General features: G+C 45.8%; 1 protein-coding gene and 1 long non-coding RNA gene across 7 annotated transcripts; one reads left to right on the plus strand and one right to left on the minus strand.

The window, feature by feature from the left end:
* Positions 1-453: 453 nt before the first annotated feature.
* On the plus strand, positions 454-10,247 carry LOC117851222 (uncharacterized). Of its 5 annotated transcripts, none has more exons than XM_034732996.2 (15): positions 454-596; positions 777-962; positions 1,054-1,318; positions 1,417-1,645; positions 1,772-1,937; positions 2,247-2,369; positions 2,495-2,611; positions 4,935-5,435; positions 5,529-5,587; positions 5,876-5,927; positions 6,069-6,485; positions 6,594-6,764; positions 6,874-7,040; positions 7,397-7,465; positions 9,495-10,247. In XM_034732996.2, exons 2-15 carry the CDS (start codon positions 801-803, stop codon positions 9,589-9,591), a joined length of 2,595 nt encoding a protein of 864 aa, XP_034588887.1. In that variant the 5' UTR covers positions 454-596; positions 777-800; the 3' UTR covers positions 9,592-10,247. The 5 variants fall into 5 exon arrangements, with proteins under 5 accessions (XP_034588887.1, XP_034588885.1, XP_034588886.1 ...); XM_034732994.2 differs by having other exon boundaries at positions 459-596; positions 749-962; XM_034732995.2 differs by having other exon boundaries at positions 470-596; positions 752-962.
* Positions 10,248-10,553: 306 nt separating this feature from the next.
* LOC117851510 (uncharacterized) lies at positions 10,554-16,805 on the minus strand. Of its 2 annotated transcripts, none has more exons than XR_004639566.1 (5): positions 16,677-16,805; positions 16,022-16,584; positions 12,429-14,156; positions 12,222-12,295; positions 10,554-11,733 (listed from the first exon to the last, which is right to left on the minus strand). It is a non-coding gene; the product is annotated as an uncharacterized lncRNA (long non-coding RNA). The 2 variants fall into 2 exon arrangements; XR_004639565.1 differs by having other exon boundaries at positions 12,222-12,300.
* Positions 16,806-17,667: the final 862 nt, after the last annotated feature.

Below are 17,667 nucleotides of genomic sequence, written 5' to 3' on the forward strand. Positions count from 1 at the left end.
ACTAGAGACGATACGACGATCGCCTACTGAGCGGCTGGAGATCTGATCGGATTGTAACCGGACGATGCATTCCTCGGTGACTGGTACTAGAAGAAAAACAACCATACTAAGCTCTATGTGAAACTTTTTTTGAGTACTGTGTTCTTACCCCTATTTCAAACCTCAATTATGATTTTACCCCTATTTTTCTTCACTTTGTGTTTTTACCCCTACTTCATGGAAACGAATCCTCTGCTTACCTCCATTCGTAACTCTGTCAGTTCCATCCGAAATAAATAAACGAAATAAAGAAAATAGGAAAACCCTTCGTAATATGGTGAAAAGGCACCAATACCCCTGTCCCTTCCTACCCCTCCACTCCCACCCACCCGACCAGGCAAGTGGCGGCGCCAGCACCGAAAACGCGTGTGGCCAATACCGTGTGGAAAAGGGGTTTACTTGGACTTGTTCTGTATCGAATCATTGAAAGGGGTGGACTTGGACTTGGACTTTTACTTGTTTCCTGCCATACTCTAGTTGTTGCTCTCTAGCTACTTGGTCGCGCACCTCCGGTCATTGCTACTCCCTCGACACTTGCTTTGGGCCTCCCGGTCCTGGTAAGTTGTGCTAGCTGCTGAATACTTGTATTTGTGCTAGCTGCTGGAATTTATGCTAGTTGATTGAGAGTGATCATCGCCTGCTGAATTTTATTCTTCTATATCTGTTTCCACTTCTCTGAGTTTAGTGTTGCTTGTATTTATTGGTAAAGGAGATTTATCAGGTATTACTCGTCCTAGGCAGCAAGGTTCTTGTATTAGAAGATGGCTCGCGATCAAGAAGCCAGCCGCCTTGCCCTGGAGAAGGCGTTGCATGATGAAAGCGTGGAGCCAAGCTTTGTTCCTCTCTCACTTCTCGAGGACATCACAGGGAATTTCTCCGAGGATGCAAAGATTGGCCGTGGAGCATTTGCAACGGTATACAAGGTGTGTAGTGTACCCTACGAATGGAATGTATAACCCCTTCTTGACCTGCCTCTGCTACAAAATAAGTAACAACCAACGATGTAATCTGAAGGGAAGGCTTGGGAATGGAATGGTTGCAGTGAAGAGGCTAGAGAAGATTAAAAGGGAAGACTATAAGTTTCAAGATAATGAGCTTAGTTGTCTGATAAAGGCTAAGCACAAAAATATTGTAAGGCTCTTAGGATACTGTTGTGTGGCAGAAAAAGAATGGGTGCCCATGCCCGGACCAGAAGGCTGGTCCTGGGAAGACGCAAATCGCCAATTGCTCCTCTGCTCCGAGTACCTGCCTAATGGCAGCCTTGACAGGTATATCAAAGGTAGGATCAATCATGTACGCATAACAAAATTTACTTCTTGCAAATCTTTTTTTGAATTACTTGACAATTGACATATATATGCTGCATATTCTCCGTAGACGAATCTTGCAGATTCCAATGGAGCACACGCTATCAAATAATAAAGGGAATTTGTGAGGGCCTAGCCTATCTTCACCAGCAAACTAAGCCTATTATTCACAGGGATCTCAAACCTGAGAATATACTACTAGATCATAACATGGTGCCAAAGATCGCGGACTTCGGTCTATCAAGGATCTTTAGCGAAGGACAAATCGACGCCTCTACTGTAAACTTCGCTGGAACTTTGTATGCTTCTGATCGAGTCCTCTGTCAGAAACCCAGCATTTGTTTTGGCTTCAACTACTAAGTATGTTGCATACATAGCCTTCAATTCATCCATTAACAAACGAAACTACATGAATTATTTTGCAGCGGATATGTGGCACCAGAGGTGTGCAAATTTGGCACCAGGGGATTTAGGATCTCAAGAAAGGCTGACATATATAGTCTTGGCGTTATAATCATGGATCTTCTCGTGGGACATGATAAAAATAATTTTCTTTGGAATGAACAAGGGGGACGCTGCAAAGTTGATAAGGTAATAACCATCAAAATGACTGTTCCCAGTTACAGCATAACATCCTAAAAAGTCAGAAAAGGTATTAAGTACAACTGACAATATGTTATGGAAACAAGTCTTAGATATTAAGTCATCGGCAAAATAATGATAGATATTAAGTCATGATGTACAGCAAAAAAAAACATTCTCCTCTGCATTGTTTTATTTGTTTGTTCATGGGGATCGCTGCATGTGGTTTATACAAACATTATGTGTGTTGATCTCCTCTGCATTGTTTTATTAAGAATGCCGTTCCCTTTCTAAAACTCATTGTGGTTGTATTCGTAGGTACTTCAGATTTGGGAGGAAGCGTTTAAGACACTAGCATGGAACCGTAAACTAGTTAAACAACAAGTAAAGTTGTGTGCTCAGATAGCCATGAAATGCATGGACATGGATCCACGAGATGAGGTAAGAGAGAATAGTAGCCTTATCACTTCTTTTTATCGCATTAGTATGTCTGACAAAAATTGCCTAGGGTGCTTTTGTTTTGATGATGTCTAGCATCCATTTTTCATTTTTTATGTTTGTCGCAGACCACTGGCGCCTCAGTTTCCAAAGAGAGGACGACCCCTGAGCAAAGGCCTACGGCATCTGAAATCACCCGTAGGCTTGCTAAAATGGAACAATCAAACTTGCCAGCACCAGAGAAGGTATGTGTGTAACCAAAGTAGTCACGATGACAGAAACTTCATTTGAATATATTGTTATGCAATACCTCTCTGGTATCTTCCTTTTCATTTTTCAATTTGCTGTGCATAGTTTTTTTAAAAAACTTTTTGGGATAAGGTGTGTTATTGTAGGAAGAATAGATTGCGTATAATACATGCATTGTATTGCATTGAGGCCTCAACCGGTATATATAGAGTACAGAGACTTGGGGGGCAAGGCTCCCCCGGATACATATGGAAATCTACGATACGTATATCTACAACATCCAAATATACTCTAACATCCCCCCGCAATCACAGTGGGAGCACTACAGACGGTGAGACTGGAGAAGAAGCCGAAGGCAAAGCTGACGGACTGACATCTCCCTGTAGTGATAACGTCGGTGCGGTGCGGATGCTGTGACTGGAGAGAAAACCGGCGAGTAACTCATGCAGATGATAGCCCTTTGCGCCGATGTCGAGATAGCCGAGCATGAGGACGAGTAGCCGTGGTTGACGTAACAATCGAAGTTGTTGCCAAAGACGAGGGAGCTGCACATGAAGCCGCGGGAGCACGAGGAGGCGCCGTGAGGATGGTGGTGCATAGAGGAAGACGCCAAAGACGAAGATGGTGACACGTCAAGGCAATTGTAGGAGGGAAGGGGGGTCGATGCCGAAGTCGATGTAGTCAAGCTGACATATACGAGGCATATCCGAGTTTGCCAAGCTCGAAAACGCGTCGGGGATGATGGCACGCACTAGTGTTGCCAATACTGGACGTGTGAGGTAGAGAGCACCAACCATGTGTCAACATCTAAGGGACTAGCAGAGAAGGTCTCCAAGACGGTTGCAGGTGCATAAGAATGGCGAGGTAGAAGATGCTGATGCAGCCTGCGGTTGTTGGAGTAGATGAATGAGGTGGAGATTAGACGGCGACGAGATGGTGCTAGACGAAGCGAGGAGGTAGACCCAGATGATTTGATGCAAGGCCTGATGATCCGGATGACGCGGCGGCGGAGCTCGAATGAGACGGCGAAGAACTCCAACAACCTGATGAAGACCATGCGCGCAAGGCGCAACGACTTGTAGTCGACGACGAGGTCATTGATGCGGTCGGCGGCGGTGAGGATGCAATGGTGAAGAAGACCACGGGTGGCGCCACCACTGCCCGAAGAGGCAATGCAACGGTAGCCCTCCATAGTCGGGGAAGAGGTGCGCAATACAAGGACGAACGTCATAGGAGCTGGGCAGATCACACACATCGGCTGATCAGATCGAGTATGCGCGAGGCGAGGCGACAATGGGCGAAGTCGGTGGAGGCATCCCGATTGGTGAAGGCGACAACGAGCCAGCGGAGGCCGACATGCGAACGAAGCAGCGAGGAGGGCGGTGCACACGGGCGTCCCCTAGGGCACCGTCTATCTCGCCAAGCCGCACAGTCAGAGACAAGGCAGGAGCTGGTGAAGTCGATGCCGATGTCGAAGTAGAGGTGAGAGGTCGCCGGGTGGTGGGCGACGCAATCCCGATCTTTGATCGGGCAAAAGAAGAAGACACAACAAGAGCATCTCGTATAGAACCTCCAGGTGCACATAGCAGACCTTATCCCTAAACCCAGCTCACTCGTTCGTTCATCTTCCTACCTCCGTGGTCAACGACGGCAAAGAAAACAAAAAAAAACAAAGAGAGCAGAGGGACAGGAGCAATCGGGCTGAGCAGGGACCAATGATGGGGCGCGTGGCCGAGAGCGGCAGTGCGAGGAGCGGGGGTCGGGGGGGGGGGGGGGGTGGAGGGGAGGGGGGCGGCCTAGGGTGACGGTGCGAGGAGTAGGGAGGCGCGTGGCTGAAGGTGCGGAGCTGAGGAGGGAGGATGTGGCCAGCTCATGGAGGATGACACCCGGGCAAGTTTCTTCACAATCTGATCTTGTTTGACGATGGAGGGCGGCGGATTAATTGGATCCGCCGCAAAGACGGAGGGCGCTGCCCCCGGCGGAGGTCATGGGCAACCTCTCGAGGGCGCGCTAGGAGGCCGTCGAGGGGGCCCGCTGGATGTGCGCCGTGAAGGACGGCCGGCGGTGCGCGGTAAGCAGGGGGGACGAGCGGAAGCGGAAGGTTGGACCTAGGATCTGAAACACTAAACTCATGATACCATGTAGGAAGAATAGATTGCGTATAATAGATGGATTGTATTGCATTGAAGCCTCAACCGGTATATATAGAGTACAAATACTTGGGAGCAAGGCTCCCCAGATACATATGGCAATCTACGATACGTATATCTACAACTACCAAATATACTCTAACAGTTATTATTACATGTGTTGTCGCAGCTAAGCCTTGTTCGACCAACCGAGAGTGAGGCACTATCAGCACTCGACATCCATCCTCGCGTGCTCTGCTTTCACTTCAAGGCTGGTTTGGGAAGCAGATGCTTATTGAACCTAACCAACAGATTCGATGATCATTATGTTGGCTTTCAAATTGAAACTCCTCAGGGCATCTATGCCGGTACGAAATACGGAGGCATTGTGGGTCCACTGAATACTCGTGTTGTCAAGGTGACGTTAAATGGATTGTTGTCAAAGGGATTGGATGACCCACCTGTGGACACGGGCGTAGTCAAGATACAGACAATAAAGATGAGCAAAATGCGGGTGGATGACCTGAGCAGCAAGGGGATCATTGATAATGAAGGGTTATTCGCTACAAAATTTCGTCAAAATCAGCTTGAAAATATCAGCAAATCAACTGAAGACGCCTCATTTGGGGGCAAATGGTTGCATGAGACGGTGCTGACTGCTGTCATCTGCCCATCATCGTCAGTAGGTGAGGTATGTGTATGCCACATTATATCTTTCAAGTTAATTAAGGCAAGGCCATGGGGGTGGATTCTGGTGATCTCAGCTAGCCTTTTGTTTTGACAGGTCGCAGGAGAAGAATATGATAAAATTCATTCCATAGATGTGCATCCGGCCAAACCATGGTATGCGGGCTAGAAATCCCTCCGTCCACAACCTAATTAGTTATTAATGCGTTGACATAATTTAATGTTAAACTTTGATGATCCAGTATTAGGTTGATATAATTTGTGAGTTGCTATATGACAGAAAAGTGGTTCTTTACAATTATTGTGTGTCTCTTTTATAAACACGTTCTCTCACGTTCAGTCATTAATCATTACAATTATTGTGTGTCTTGTAGCTTTTGACCATGCAATTTGTTCCCCCCCCCCCCCCCCCCCCCCCCCCCCCCCCCCCCCCCCGCTAAACAGGATTTTGATGAGTCACGGAGAGACCATTTCCATTTGGAACTACGAGGCGCAGGTAACAGTACATAACACCGACACAACTAACTCATATACAACTTGTTGTGTTTCCATCTTGACCTGCTTATATTTATTTATTATCTCATCATATATACGCGTGCATGTGCATGCATCAGGCTAATGTGTTCAGTAATCTCAGGAGCAAGAGAAAAGCTTTAAACCCGGTAATAAGGAAGGCACCTTCAAACGTGGCCGAACTACGATTAAACTGGTCAAATTTATGCCAAGAGACACAGAACAATGGATCGTGACCGGAGATAGTTCTGGTGTCATCCGTGTGATCTTGTATGATAAAGAGAAAGAAATGAAAACATTCCGACATGACACGGGTGCTGCTATCACGTCGCTGGCAATCCACCCAGAAAAACCACTCTTGCTATCGGCGGATGCAGATGGTGTGATCTGGCTAGAGACCTGGCAAGATGATAGTGTCATTGGGAACACCTGCAATCACACAGCATCTCATGAGGTACCCGCCAGGAGGACCCAAGTCAAGTTTAACCCAAAGGACTACTACAACACCTTTGTTAGCACTGATGAGCATGGCCGAATGAAGGTTTAATTGTGTTTTCTGTTGAATGCACTACCTACTTCATCATCTGTTTGGTAATTGGATCATACATCAGATTAATTTTGGTCCTCTCTACTCGAAATTTATTTAAAGGTCTGGAAAGTTAACTATTCCACCCAGCCACCTACCGCCATGCTAGAAGAAGGAAAGTTGGGGCAAGATAACGGGTTGTCCACAGAGCCATTTGATTATGTTTGCGCCGATGACAGTGGTCAGCAGTATATGATTACAGTGAAGAAACTGGTTGGAGGGGCTATCGCATACGTATGGCACCCTCCGCTAAAGAAAACACACAGCACATCTAATTCTTGTTTGCATCTTTTGTTAGTGATCTGTGCAACTAACGCTTTTCCTTTTTCTTCTGTTGAATCAGAAATGGGATTGGGATTTGCAGGCAGAGGAAAATCCTTACACAATTGTTTTCCAAGGCCAGTTAATTACCGCGATGTCGTGCCACCCAACACTTCCAGTAATAGTTTTAGGTACATGGTCGGACTCGGACCCCTGCGCTATTTCCTTGTGGAACTCCACTAATAACAGGTAAAACTCTCTTTTTTTGTTGTTTGTATCCATAGGCACGTCTGATGTTTTGTTCTTCAATTTTCCTTGCACCTAACTTTTTCAACGAAGAAAATACAAAGGTAATAAATATGCAGAATAAGCTTTCTCATGTTCTTCCTCCGTCTGTTTCCATTCACTTTTGGAAAAGATAAGCGTTCTAGCTTCGCACATTATCATTTGGAAAAAATTTGAAACACCCAAGGAACAGTGCCTGACCTAGATGTTTTCCAAACTGCATGTTCCAATGATTCGATAACTTTTGCTGATTTTTTATGAGTCGGTTATGTCAAATGGTGCAACTAAGTTTGGTATGTGCACACTTCTTATGTTTACAGGGTTGAAAAAGTGTTTGATGGCTCAGACTTACATAAAATTGAAGAGTTTGGTTTTATAGGCTCAACAAGGTAATTGATCTTACTACTACTTTTGTACTTTGCTAACATTAAAATTGCACATGTACATACATATATGTGAATAAAGCTGCAATTATGTGAATAATATCATTTTTGCATAAATAAAAGTAGTATTGGCTAAAGTGCGCTTCTCTCTGTATGCATAGAAATAACGTTGTTTAGAACCTAAGAGTAGAATAACATATTCTACTCTATGGTTTACATTGAATATTTAGACTACCACATGGATCATATGAAATTGCACATGTACCCTAAGAGTAGTGAAACTATCAAACATAGAACATATGGAAGGTTCGAAAAAATTATTGTGTAAACAATTGCCAAAGCTATGTCTATTCACTATCCTTATGATATTATATTGATCAGTTATTTCAGTTTCTCCGATATAATGTCCTTACAACAATTTTAAGATTTGTTCAATGCCCTTGCAATAAGTTCCATCTACTTGCAATTAGTGTTGGGATACGAGGTAGGCTACACTAGCACAAATAAAAAATTTCTACCGCGTAAACCAGGAAAACTGCCGTATAAGGATCACGGGATTACCACTCGACGCACTACTGGTGCGGAAGATGTAGATTCGCGTCGATGCAGCGAAGTCGATCAGCGTAGTCGTACGTAGTCGATCACGTCGACGTCCAGCAGCTCCTCAGCAGCTCGTCCACGTGCAGCAAGATCGCCCTCGTGCCGCGGCTCGTCGTCAGCTCGTCGTGGCTCGTCAGCGGCTCGACGTGGCTCGTCAGCGGCTCGTCGTGGTGCTGCAGGCGCAACACCTCCAAGGTATCCACACGTGCAGGGAGGAAGCGTCGCAAGCCGGACTGCTAGATCCGTGAGTTGCAACAGGCAAGGGCGTGGGAGGTGCGGCAGATGTGTTTCGCCAAAAGGTGTAAACCCTAGGGTGCCCCCACCCCTCTATTTATAGAGGTTCCTAACGGGCCTCTGGGTCCAAGGCCCATTAGTACTTCTAAACCTAATCCAACTCGGATCACATCCGAATTGGGCTTCCAGCCCCTTAAGTGTGTGACCCTATGGGTTCGGATACGTATAGACATGGCCCGAGTACTCCTACTTGGCCCAATAGTCGGTAGCGGCCTCTAGCAAGACGTGCCAACTCCTATACGCACACGAAGATCATATCAGACAAACCATCACAACATTATATACATGCTATTCCCTTTGCCTCACGATATTTGGTCTAGCTTCAAACCGACCGCTCTTTCTCGATCCTGTGATTCGAAATCCCTTTGTAGGTTAACTCTTAACCGTACGTAGCATGGCCATGCATTTTCGGATCCGATCATTCGAGGGACCCAGAGATATCACTCTCAATCAGAGAGGGGCAAATCTCATCTTGATTGACCATGTCTCACAGCATGCTTCTTAACAAACCCGAAAGCTACCTTTATAACTACCCTGTTACGGCGTAGCGTTTGATAGCCCCTAAGTAGGTCGATCCACATCTTGAATACATGCGACAATCTCAGATCTAAGGACAAAGCGTATATGTTATTTAAAGAGAGAACTATTTCTCGTGTTGGGTCAGTCCTAGCACATGTCTCCACATGTGCCCACATTATTAGTTCAACATCTCCATGTCCATGACTTGTGAAACATAGTCATCAACTAATACATGTGCTAGTCTAATACTCATGTGTGTCCTCACATGAACTCCGACTAGGGACAACTTTAGAATAACCATACAAGTAAAGAGTTTCACACACAATTCACATAATTGCAAATTAGTTCAAGTAGCCTTTAATTGATATTCAAGGAACACAATATAAATCATGGATACAAATGGAATATCATCATCTCTATGATTGCCTCTAGGGCATACCTCCAACAATTAGTTCATTTTCTTGTTGCAGTTGTTATGGTCTCTCAGTTGCAGCTACAAGATGGGTGCGTTCTTAACGGATAATCCACTTTGTTGTATTTTAGCCTCGCCGTTGCATTTCGACTTGTTTGTTTTTTATCTCTATTTTCCATACTTGTGACCTAAACCGTTCAAATTGTGTAGGCTCGTCGTCAGATATGAAGGAGATGAATACAAAGGAATTAAAGATGGAATAAGAGTCCTGGAAATCGATATGACAAGAATAGCATATCAGCAATAGCAGCAACCATGTTGGACTTGGCGCTCCATACTACCATCAGTCCATCACAAATGATCTGCCAGGACTCGGCATTACCTTTGATCGATTTGATTTGAAAAATCAATTTTTTTATGTATGTGTTGACGGGAACAATAATGCAAAGTGCCACTGTGCGTGGAAGAGAGATTGCGTAGTAAATAGAAAAAAAAAATTCAGACTAATCAAAGGAGGAATGGCAAAATGGCGCGGTGCTCTGGCACCCAGTGCTGCTGGTCTTGTGAGCCGTCAGTGCCGTTGCTGGTTGCCTCCACAGGAGGAATGAAGACCCTCATCTCTTGATCGGACATCCACTCTTCATCCATGGATCCGGGTCGCAAAAACCTAACTCGTCGCTAATGAGCTTTTGGGCAATCATAGGCCAATCTACCACTACCCTTATTTTTCCTTTAAACATGAGGGTTGCTGATGAGCTTTTGTGCAACTATTGGACCTGTAACCTCTTGTTCAAGTCGCTAACTTGCTAGTGTCGCGTGGAGACAAAGAAGATCGGTGGACCATAAATCACCTCACAAAGCCAAGAGGTCATAAATTTGGCATCATATCAAACATGAGATGGTGCATGTCATCAAACTAAGGGTCATAAATTTGGCATAATACCGTTGATTTCCTTCACATTACATACCCATTGATTCCCAAATTGCCACTATAGCTGATTTCAACACTACCCTACGGAGCTAGTCAACTCCATCGTGAAACCTACGGTGTAGATCTTCACTTCGCATGTGAATAGGCATTGATTAATTACCATGTTGATTGTGTTTGTCATAATTTTTTGCTTTGCCTTGGGAATGAGCCTCTACCTTTTATAGTCTTTCTCCTAATTATTTTCATACTAAGATCATACCCGTGCGTTGCTACATGCGAAACAAATCATTTCCATAAACATTAATTTTCATTGTATAAATTTTTTGTAACAACATGTATAATAGAAGCATTCACTTTGTTTTAAACAGAAGTACAAATAATTGTTAAAAATAGAATGCCAGTTTCATGTAATCTTTCTGCCGCACAACTATCAACCTACTTCCACCACCCAGACGCTGGCAGAGAAAGCTCCATGCTGGCGTGCTGCTAGCAGCTAGCGGCAACCTCCTTTGCTGCCACTTCCCATCGTCAACTGCTAGCATCTAGCGGCAACCTCCTTTGCTGCCACTTCCCATCATCAACATCTCCATCAGCACGACCACCATCCCTCACACTGCCAACTGACCATCCATCCAACCAGTCAATAATGCAACGGTTCAAGAAAAAGAAAATGATGTCAATATAAAATCACAGGTTAGGATACGAGGCCTCATCATATTACTACATACCTTCAATAAAACCTACAATATGCTACCGATATTGGTAATTGGATGGCACAAAACAGATTATATACTTATTTTAGTTTTCATACAAGACCTAGAACTTTTTTATTTCTAAAAGGAAATAGCAATTCATTTTCTTACCTACACAATCAAATAATATCAATGGTTTCAATAAAATTACGATCTCACACCTAGCTACTTGCCATGCTAATTTATATTTCAGACAATGACTAATTAAACATGATGCTATGTTTCAACCTAAATGCAATGCTATCTCTACCTAAGAAAGGACTGATTTTTCAGGGCAATAGTAAAATGCAATAACAAAATGAGCTTATTGTATCCATTCCACTTCCTTCACGAGTCATAACCCAACACCTCATTTCCTTTTTCTATTTTGAACTGTAAAAATCTGGTGCTTAAAATGTGCAAGGTGCAAGTCACTATCACAAGTTGCTAGGCAGACTACAACCTACAGACCAGCACGTATCTCCAACTACCGGCGCAAAGAACAGCAGGTGGTAATAACTTGCAAGGCTGTACCATGAGCTTTAAGTAATAGCAACATCTGCAGGCTGCCATACGCAATCAAAGCCTAACATACTGCGAAATTAAATTAACTTTCTGGATCAGAGTCTTGGCTTTCTCAGCATCTTCCTCCATCGCATCGGTGACCGCCTTAATCTCCAAGGCGGTCTCCTTGAGATTTGAATTGATAGGGAACGCGTCGGCGACCTCGCCAGTGACCTTCTCCATCGTCTCTGCCACCGTGTGGATCACAGTTTCCAGATGAATTCTAAAAATTATTGATCAAATTAATCAAATGACTGCTATGCCAATAAATGAAATAACCAAGATGTGGGTAACCTTCAGCAGCAGGTATTGGATGGGCACTATATGAAGACATAATGACACAAAAATATGTTTTATAGCACCCAAATGAAAATAGAGGATTATAAGCAGTGGGATCAGCTTTCCTTGAGCTATTTGAGCATAGCATTAGGATTAGCTTCCCTTACATTATCATTTCAATATAGGAAATACAACTTTGGTTTACCCACCAATTAGGTGCTCACAAATTTCTAAACATTACCTCCACCAGGACAGATGTTTACCACCCAATATGCCAAGGATAACCTATCTAATAGACTGAGTTAAACAACCAAACTTTTTTTACTTAGAGCCAGTACAATATGAAGCAAGTTAAATTCAGTCCAATTTCTTACTTCAGCTAAGAGCATAGACTGGAACAAGATAAGTAGAGAAATGACCATCTTGCAATACCTTTTCCACCATAAGATGATTCAGAACATCAAAATGAGAATTTTTAGATAACAGGTTCAGATTGTTCCTTCCTTCTATCCTTGAAAATCCAAAGGTGTGGGACCAATCAGATCATATCAGTGATTGCCCAAAAAATTCAGGCTGCAGTTCTAAGGAGACAAGTGGAAGGAATTGGACACTGGCGTTTAGTGGTCAGAGTGCACTTACCGGCGTAACATGATATACTGCCAACAGCATAGCATGCAGCCCTTCAGTTATTTCGTGAAGACAGTATGGCTTCATCATAGAAAACACATGGGTATAACTCTAACCAGCAGGAGCTTTGCACCTCACAAAAAAAAATGCATACAAGTAGATGAATGGATTCTAGCAATGTGAGAAAACAATCTTAAAAGACACAAGTGTGAAAAAACAGTTTGAACAAATGAGATTGAGAACTCATATAGAGCCACCAAGATTTTTTTTTTGAGGGTCACCGGTGGGGAGATCCCCACCTGAATTTCATTAGGGCCTATAGCAGGCCAAAAGTCTTGTACAAGGTTTTCAGCAGGAAAAAAGGGGGAGGGGAATTGTTTTACAACTCTTGCTAAAGGATTTACATTGAAGTAAACAGGGCGCACCAGGCATCAGTTACGAATTGCTCTTCCTGTTTGAAGCGTAGACTCCAGAGCCTGGCCTCATCTCTGCATTGTATCCAGAACCTGGGAAGATTCGGCTGTTGGTGTTGAAAGACAAGGTCGTTTCATTGTTTCCACAGAAGCCAGCTGACGAGGAGCAAGAAGGCTGAGAATTGACGCTTGGGAACTGTTGCCGGACGGGCTACAGTCCATAGGAGCTTCACTGTGGCATCTGCAATTTGGAAGCCAAGCGAGCTCCAAACCTGGGACGCGAAACTGCAGTGGAGGATGATGTGATCGCAGCTTTCCTCCTGCCCACATAGCGCACATGAGGAGTTCGTCAGAATGTTCTTCTTGGCAAGGTTCACTCTGCACTGAATTCGCTCTTGCATGAGGAGCCATCCGAAGAACTGGATCCTGGGTGGCGCGTGATTGCGCCAGACGAAAGCAGCAAAGGCTGAGTTGGTTGAGCCAGCAGCAGTTTTGAGTTTGACGTATGTGTCAACAGAGGGCAAGAGGGTAGTGTCGCGACAACAGGGATTAAGCCACGAGTCCTCAGCTTCACCGAGCGACACATGCTGCAGCAGATCGCGCACCTTTGCCAGTTCCGAAGCTGCTTGAGCTGTTAAGCGTGTAGTTAGGTGAGCTTCCAAGCCGTCAGTCACAACTTGGGCTACACTCACGTTATCATCAGTTGCATGGCTCAGGAGGAGGGGGAACAAATCCGCAAGATGCCCGGCACTTAGCCATCGGTCTCGCCAAAAGCTGGTGTTGGATCCATTGGAGACCGCTGAGTAGGTAAGAGTCTGATATGTTGGTAACAGGCTTTGCAGATCCTGCCAGTGGGGGCTTCAAAGATTTCCTTGGAGGTCAGTGAGGTTGACCAAGCTTTGCACCCAGCGTGCCCATGAAGATCCATTAGGATGGTGTAGCCGGTGGATTAGCTTTAGGAGCAAACTCCTATTCTAAACGGCGAGGTCCTTTAGCCCGAGACCACCATGTTCTTTCGACTGACAGGCCCTTTCCCACGCCACCAAGATTTGATATCGCATCCTCAAGCACCTCATCAGAGGAGTATGTGACAAGACCAAACCCCCTTGACCTCCCATTCTCCCTGTCATAGATGAACCTAGCTTCCAGGACCTCCCCTTGCTTGTTGAACAGGTTAGCAAGCACTAAATTGTTCACACTCCATGAAAGGTTGCCAACATACCCCCTATCGGCTTCACCCGTGGACCCTCCAGGTGAGGACTGCTCCCTGGATAGTGGGTAGTGTTGACCCTGAATGCAGCAGAGTCAAACTCATCCTATCAAGTACCTGATTTCAGAGATAGAGGTTAAGCTAAAGAACTATGGGAACAAATTTGAAAACATGCTTCCTCAAATATTTTTTTTGAAAACATGGTGTAATATAGCATTTGATTAAGCAAAGCAAAACAGCTCAATAGCTAACATATATACTTGACTGCAGGCTAAAGTGTAAGAATGAGCTCAGAAAAGAAGAGAGTTGCAGAAGCAGGTAGCAAAGCAAAGCAACCACCGGGCTTTCGGCCAGCCACAAAATAGCCAGCATATTATCCAAGATCCAATGTTATATGCTTTATATCAGAACCTAGACAAATATGCTAGCTAGTAGTCCTGAAGTGTTGTAATTAACCATTGCTAGATAGTAAGCACGAATGACTAAAAGACAAGGAATGAAAAGTCATACATTTATCATCCTCTACAATCGAAGCAATATCCTAAAGCTAATCTTTTAATGCAAGCAATATCCCATCCATCGAGCCATTTCACAATACTGACAGTGTTGGTGTTTAGACCCGGCAACCTAGGGGTGCCCGAGGTAGTGTTTGGTTTGTGGGGCTTGCCGAGATCAGGAACTTGAAGGTGAACACATACACACGATTTAGACAGGTTCGGACCGCTAGATCTCGTAATAGCCTACATCCTGTATGTTGGTTGGATTGACTTTCTTCATTGTTGTTTTCTGGTAATAAATTAATATAGATATCAATTGTCACGATAGTGTTTTAAACCTAATTTTTCTTTTTCTTTTGTTTTGATGCATCTCCTTAGCAGGTAGCACCATGGAAAGCACATACATGAACACCACCACCATGTCCATGCATTTGGTGATGGTCAAACCCCACAGGGTTGGGCTGAGCTCCCACATGAAGTTTTGCACTCCATTATTGAGTTGTTGAGCTGCACTTGCCTTGATCGCCACCTGCCGCAATTGGCGTGCAGTCTTCATGAAAGCCAAATCCTCTTTCTGCAAGCTCTTCCCACATCTGATGATCCGAAGCTGCGCCCAATTAGAGCGTGATTGGTAGCTGGGAGGGCACTATCCGCTGCATGACCCCGAACCTTCCCGTGCACTCTCGCGTGTTCGGTTGGCCTTCTGGAACCGAAACGCCGCACCCCCCGTTCCTTTCTCCCATTCCATCCCGCATCGGCCCGTCCGCCCAGAGGGCTCCTTCGCTCGTGAGCTGGGATGGAGCGATGCTGGCGGGAATTTTTCGGCGGAGCGCGGGAGATGGCGCCGTCCCGGGGCTAAAGGCGCGGGAGGCTTACGGTGACCTCCCATCCTCCCACCACTGTCTTCGCTCCCCTCCTTCCTGGTATGCCTTCTCCTCTCCCTCCTCCTGTTCGACCTCGGTTCGCCGGTGGATTGAGATACTCCGGCGGCGCCCTGTGCCCCCGCCGGTGCTGCGACGGTACATCTCCCCCTCCTCTTATGCTGCTTCATCCCCTCTCCCTCGCTGATCTGTCGATTCGTCTTATTTTGGTTGGTGTCGATGAACCCTAGGTTCTTCTTCTCTCAGATCCATGCGCTCCTTTTGTTGTTCTGTATCTGGATTTATGGTTGTGATGAACCCTAGGTACTTTTTATGATGCAGATCTATGGTTGTCACATATAGAGGTCGATCTGATTTTTTTTGTTCTTGTACCATCCTCCCGGTGGGTCGAGGTCCTCCGGCGGCACCCTGTGCCTCCACCGGTGCTGCGACGGTACATCTTGCTTGGTGTCAATGAACCCTAGGTTGTTTCTGATACGGATCTATGGTTATTCTGCATCTGCATTTATGGTTTTGATGAAACTTATGTTGTTTCTTATGCGGATCTATGGTTGTCATGTATCTTTGTCAATCAGATTTTTTGTGTCCTTGAACCATGGCTTACTCCTTTGTCGAGTGGGTTGGCGTGGATGGTGACGCGGTTGTGCCTGATCTCGGCGAGCGGCCTGTCCCCCCGGTCCTGTGTCTGCGCCTTCTCCATGAGGTCGAGGACCTCGAATCCGTGGATGACCTTGGCGAAGATGGTGTAGTGTCCGTTGAGGTGCGGCTGCTTGACGTAGGTGATGAAGAAACTGGCTGCCGTTGGTGTTTGGCCCGCTGTTGGCCATCGACATGATCCCCCTTGCGTTGTGCTGCCGACAAATTAATCCAATCCAGAAGTCAGTAAGTTAGCGAGGGTTGGTTGGGTTTCGTCAGAGGAAGGAATCGAATTCGATCGACCAGCGAGTCAATCAATCATCAGATCAGATCAACGGTACACTCCCTGAACTCGTCGGCGAACTTGGCGCCCTAGATGGATGCGCCGCCCTTGCCGGTGCCGGTGGGGTCGCCACCCTGGATCATGGATCCCTTGATGTTGCGGTGGAAGACGGTGCCGTCGTAGTAGCCGCTGGCGCAGAGGGCAAGGAAGTTCTCCGCCGTGCGGGGCACCTGGTGCAGCGTCACCGACTGCGAAGCATATCCATCCCATCCGTCCGTCGATTCGGTCAGTAACAAGGGGTAGAAATCGAGCGAGAGAGAGCGAGGGGGGAGAGTATCACCATGGCGCCGGGGCAGAGCGGGAGAGGCGGCGGGGGGAGAGAGACGGGGAGACAGACGACGGGTGGTCTGCAGGGCAGCAAGGGTAGTGTGCGGGCCGGACGGACGGAGAAGACAATCAAGTCTGGAAGAAGAAGAAGAAGGCGGTGTGGGCGTGTTGGGCCGCCGTATAGGCCGGGATTAATTTGGTGGAACGAACGGTGAATTTTTTTATTTTTATTTTTTTCAATTTTGCCGAAATAAATAGTTGAATTAAAAATTTGCAAAAATAGACGTACGCCGCCGAACCAAACGGCGGTAAGGTCCTTTTCGCCGTATGAAATGGTAGAAGGGTGCCGACCACCACGTGCTGCATGCCTCGTCGGCTGAAACGGCGGGGTCCCCCGCCGTTTCAGCCGGCGAGGCAGCGCCCTGACGGGTTGGCGACCTATAGCCAGTTGAAACGGCTATAAGGACCTCTGCAATTATTTTCCCTTCATTTTTTAACTTTTATCAATTATTTTTGCTTTATTTTTTTTATTATTTCAATTATGTAGTTGTATGGCAATACGTAACTCGTCATTTGAGGTTATACCTCTATCTTGAATATTGTTCCTTTAAATTTTTATGACATTTTTGAGAGAGGTAGTGTGATTGCACGAAATCATTTAAAATCATGAAACTCCCGATCTAGATAGAGTAGTCTGCAGATGATCACACATCGTGCGCTTTACAATTGTACACATGATAGCCTGTACCGGTGTACAAAAGATAAAAGAAGTCTTACGCACTAAATGTGTCATCACCTTGAAACAAGGCCGGTCACCCCGACCACGACCATGCCTCGCTGCTTGCCCTCCTTCCTTCTCCTCTCCCTCCCTCCCTCTCTGGCGCACTCCCTCTGGCTTGCTCGCTCGGTTTGGCTCGCTCTGGTATGGAGCAGGGGGAGGCGGTGGGGGCACCCTGCGCGCCTCTTTTATAAGGGGCAGCCTCGCCAGCTTGTCTGGCGGTAAG

The sequence above is a fragment of the Setaria viridis genome, chromosome 4 (genome assembly GCF_005286985.2).
Source record: "Setaria viridis chromosome 4, Setaria_viridis_v4.0, whole genome shotgun sequence".
In the NCBI taxonomy this organism is placed as follows: Eukaryota; Viridiplantae; Streptophyta; class Magnoliopsida; order Poales; family Poaceae; genus Setaria; species Setaria viridis.

What these genes read in the sequence shown, in the direction of transcription:
- LOC117851222 (XM_034732996.2), top strand. Translation starts at nt 801, where the DNA reads ATGGCTCGCGATCAAGAAGCCAGCCGCCTTGCCCTGGAGAAGGCGTTG. An exon ending in ATGAGCATGGCCGAATGAAG is followed by an intron (nt 6,486 to 6,593) that starts GTTTAATTGTGT and finishes ATTTATTTAAAG; the next exon opens with GTCTGGAAAGTTAACTATTC. An exon ending in TGGAACTCCACTAATAACAG is followed by an intron (nt 7,041 to 7,396) that starts GTAAAACTCTCT and finishes TTATGTTTACAG; the next exon opens with GGTTGAAAAAGTGTTTGATG.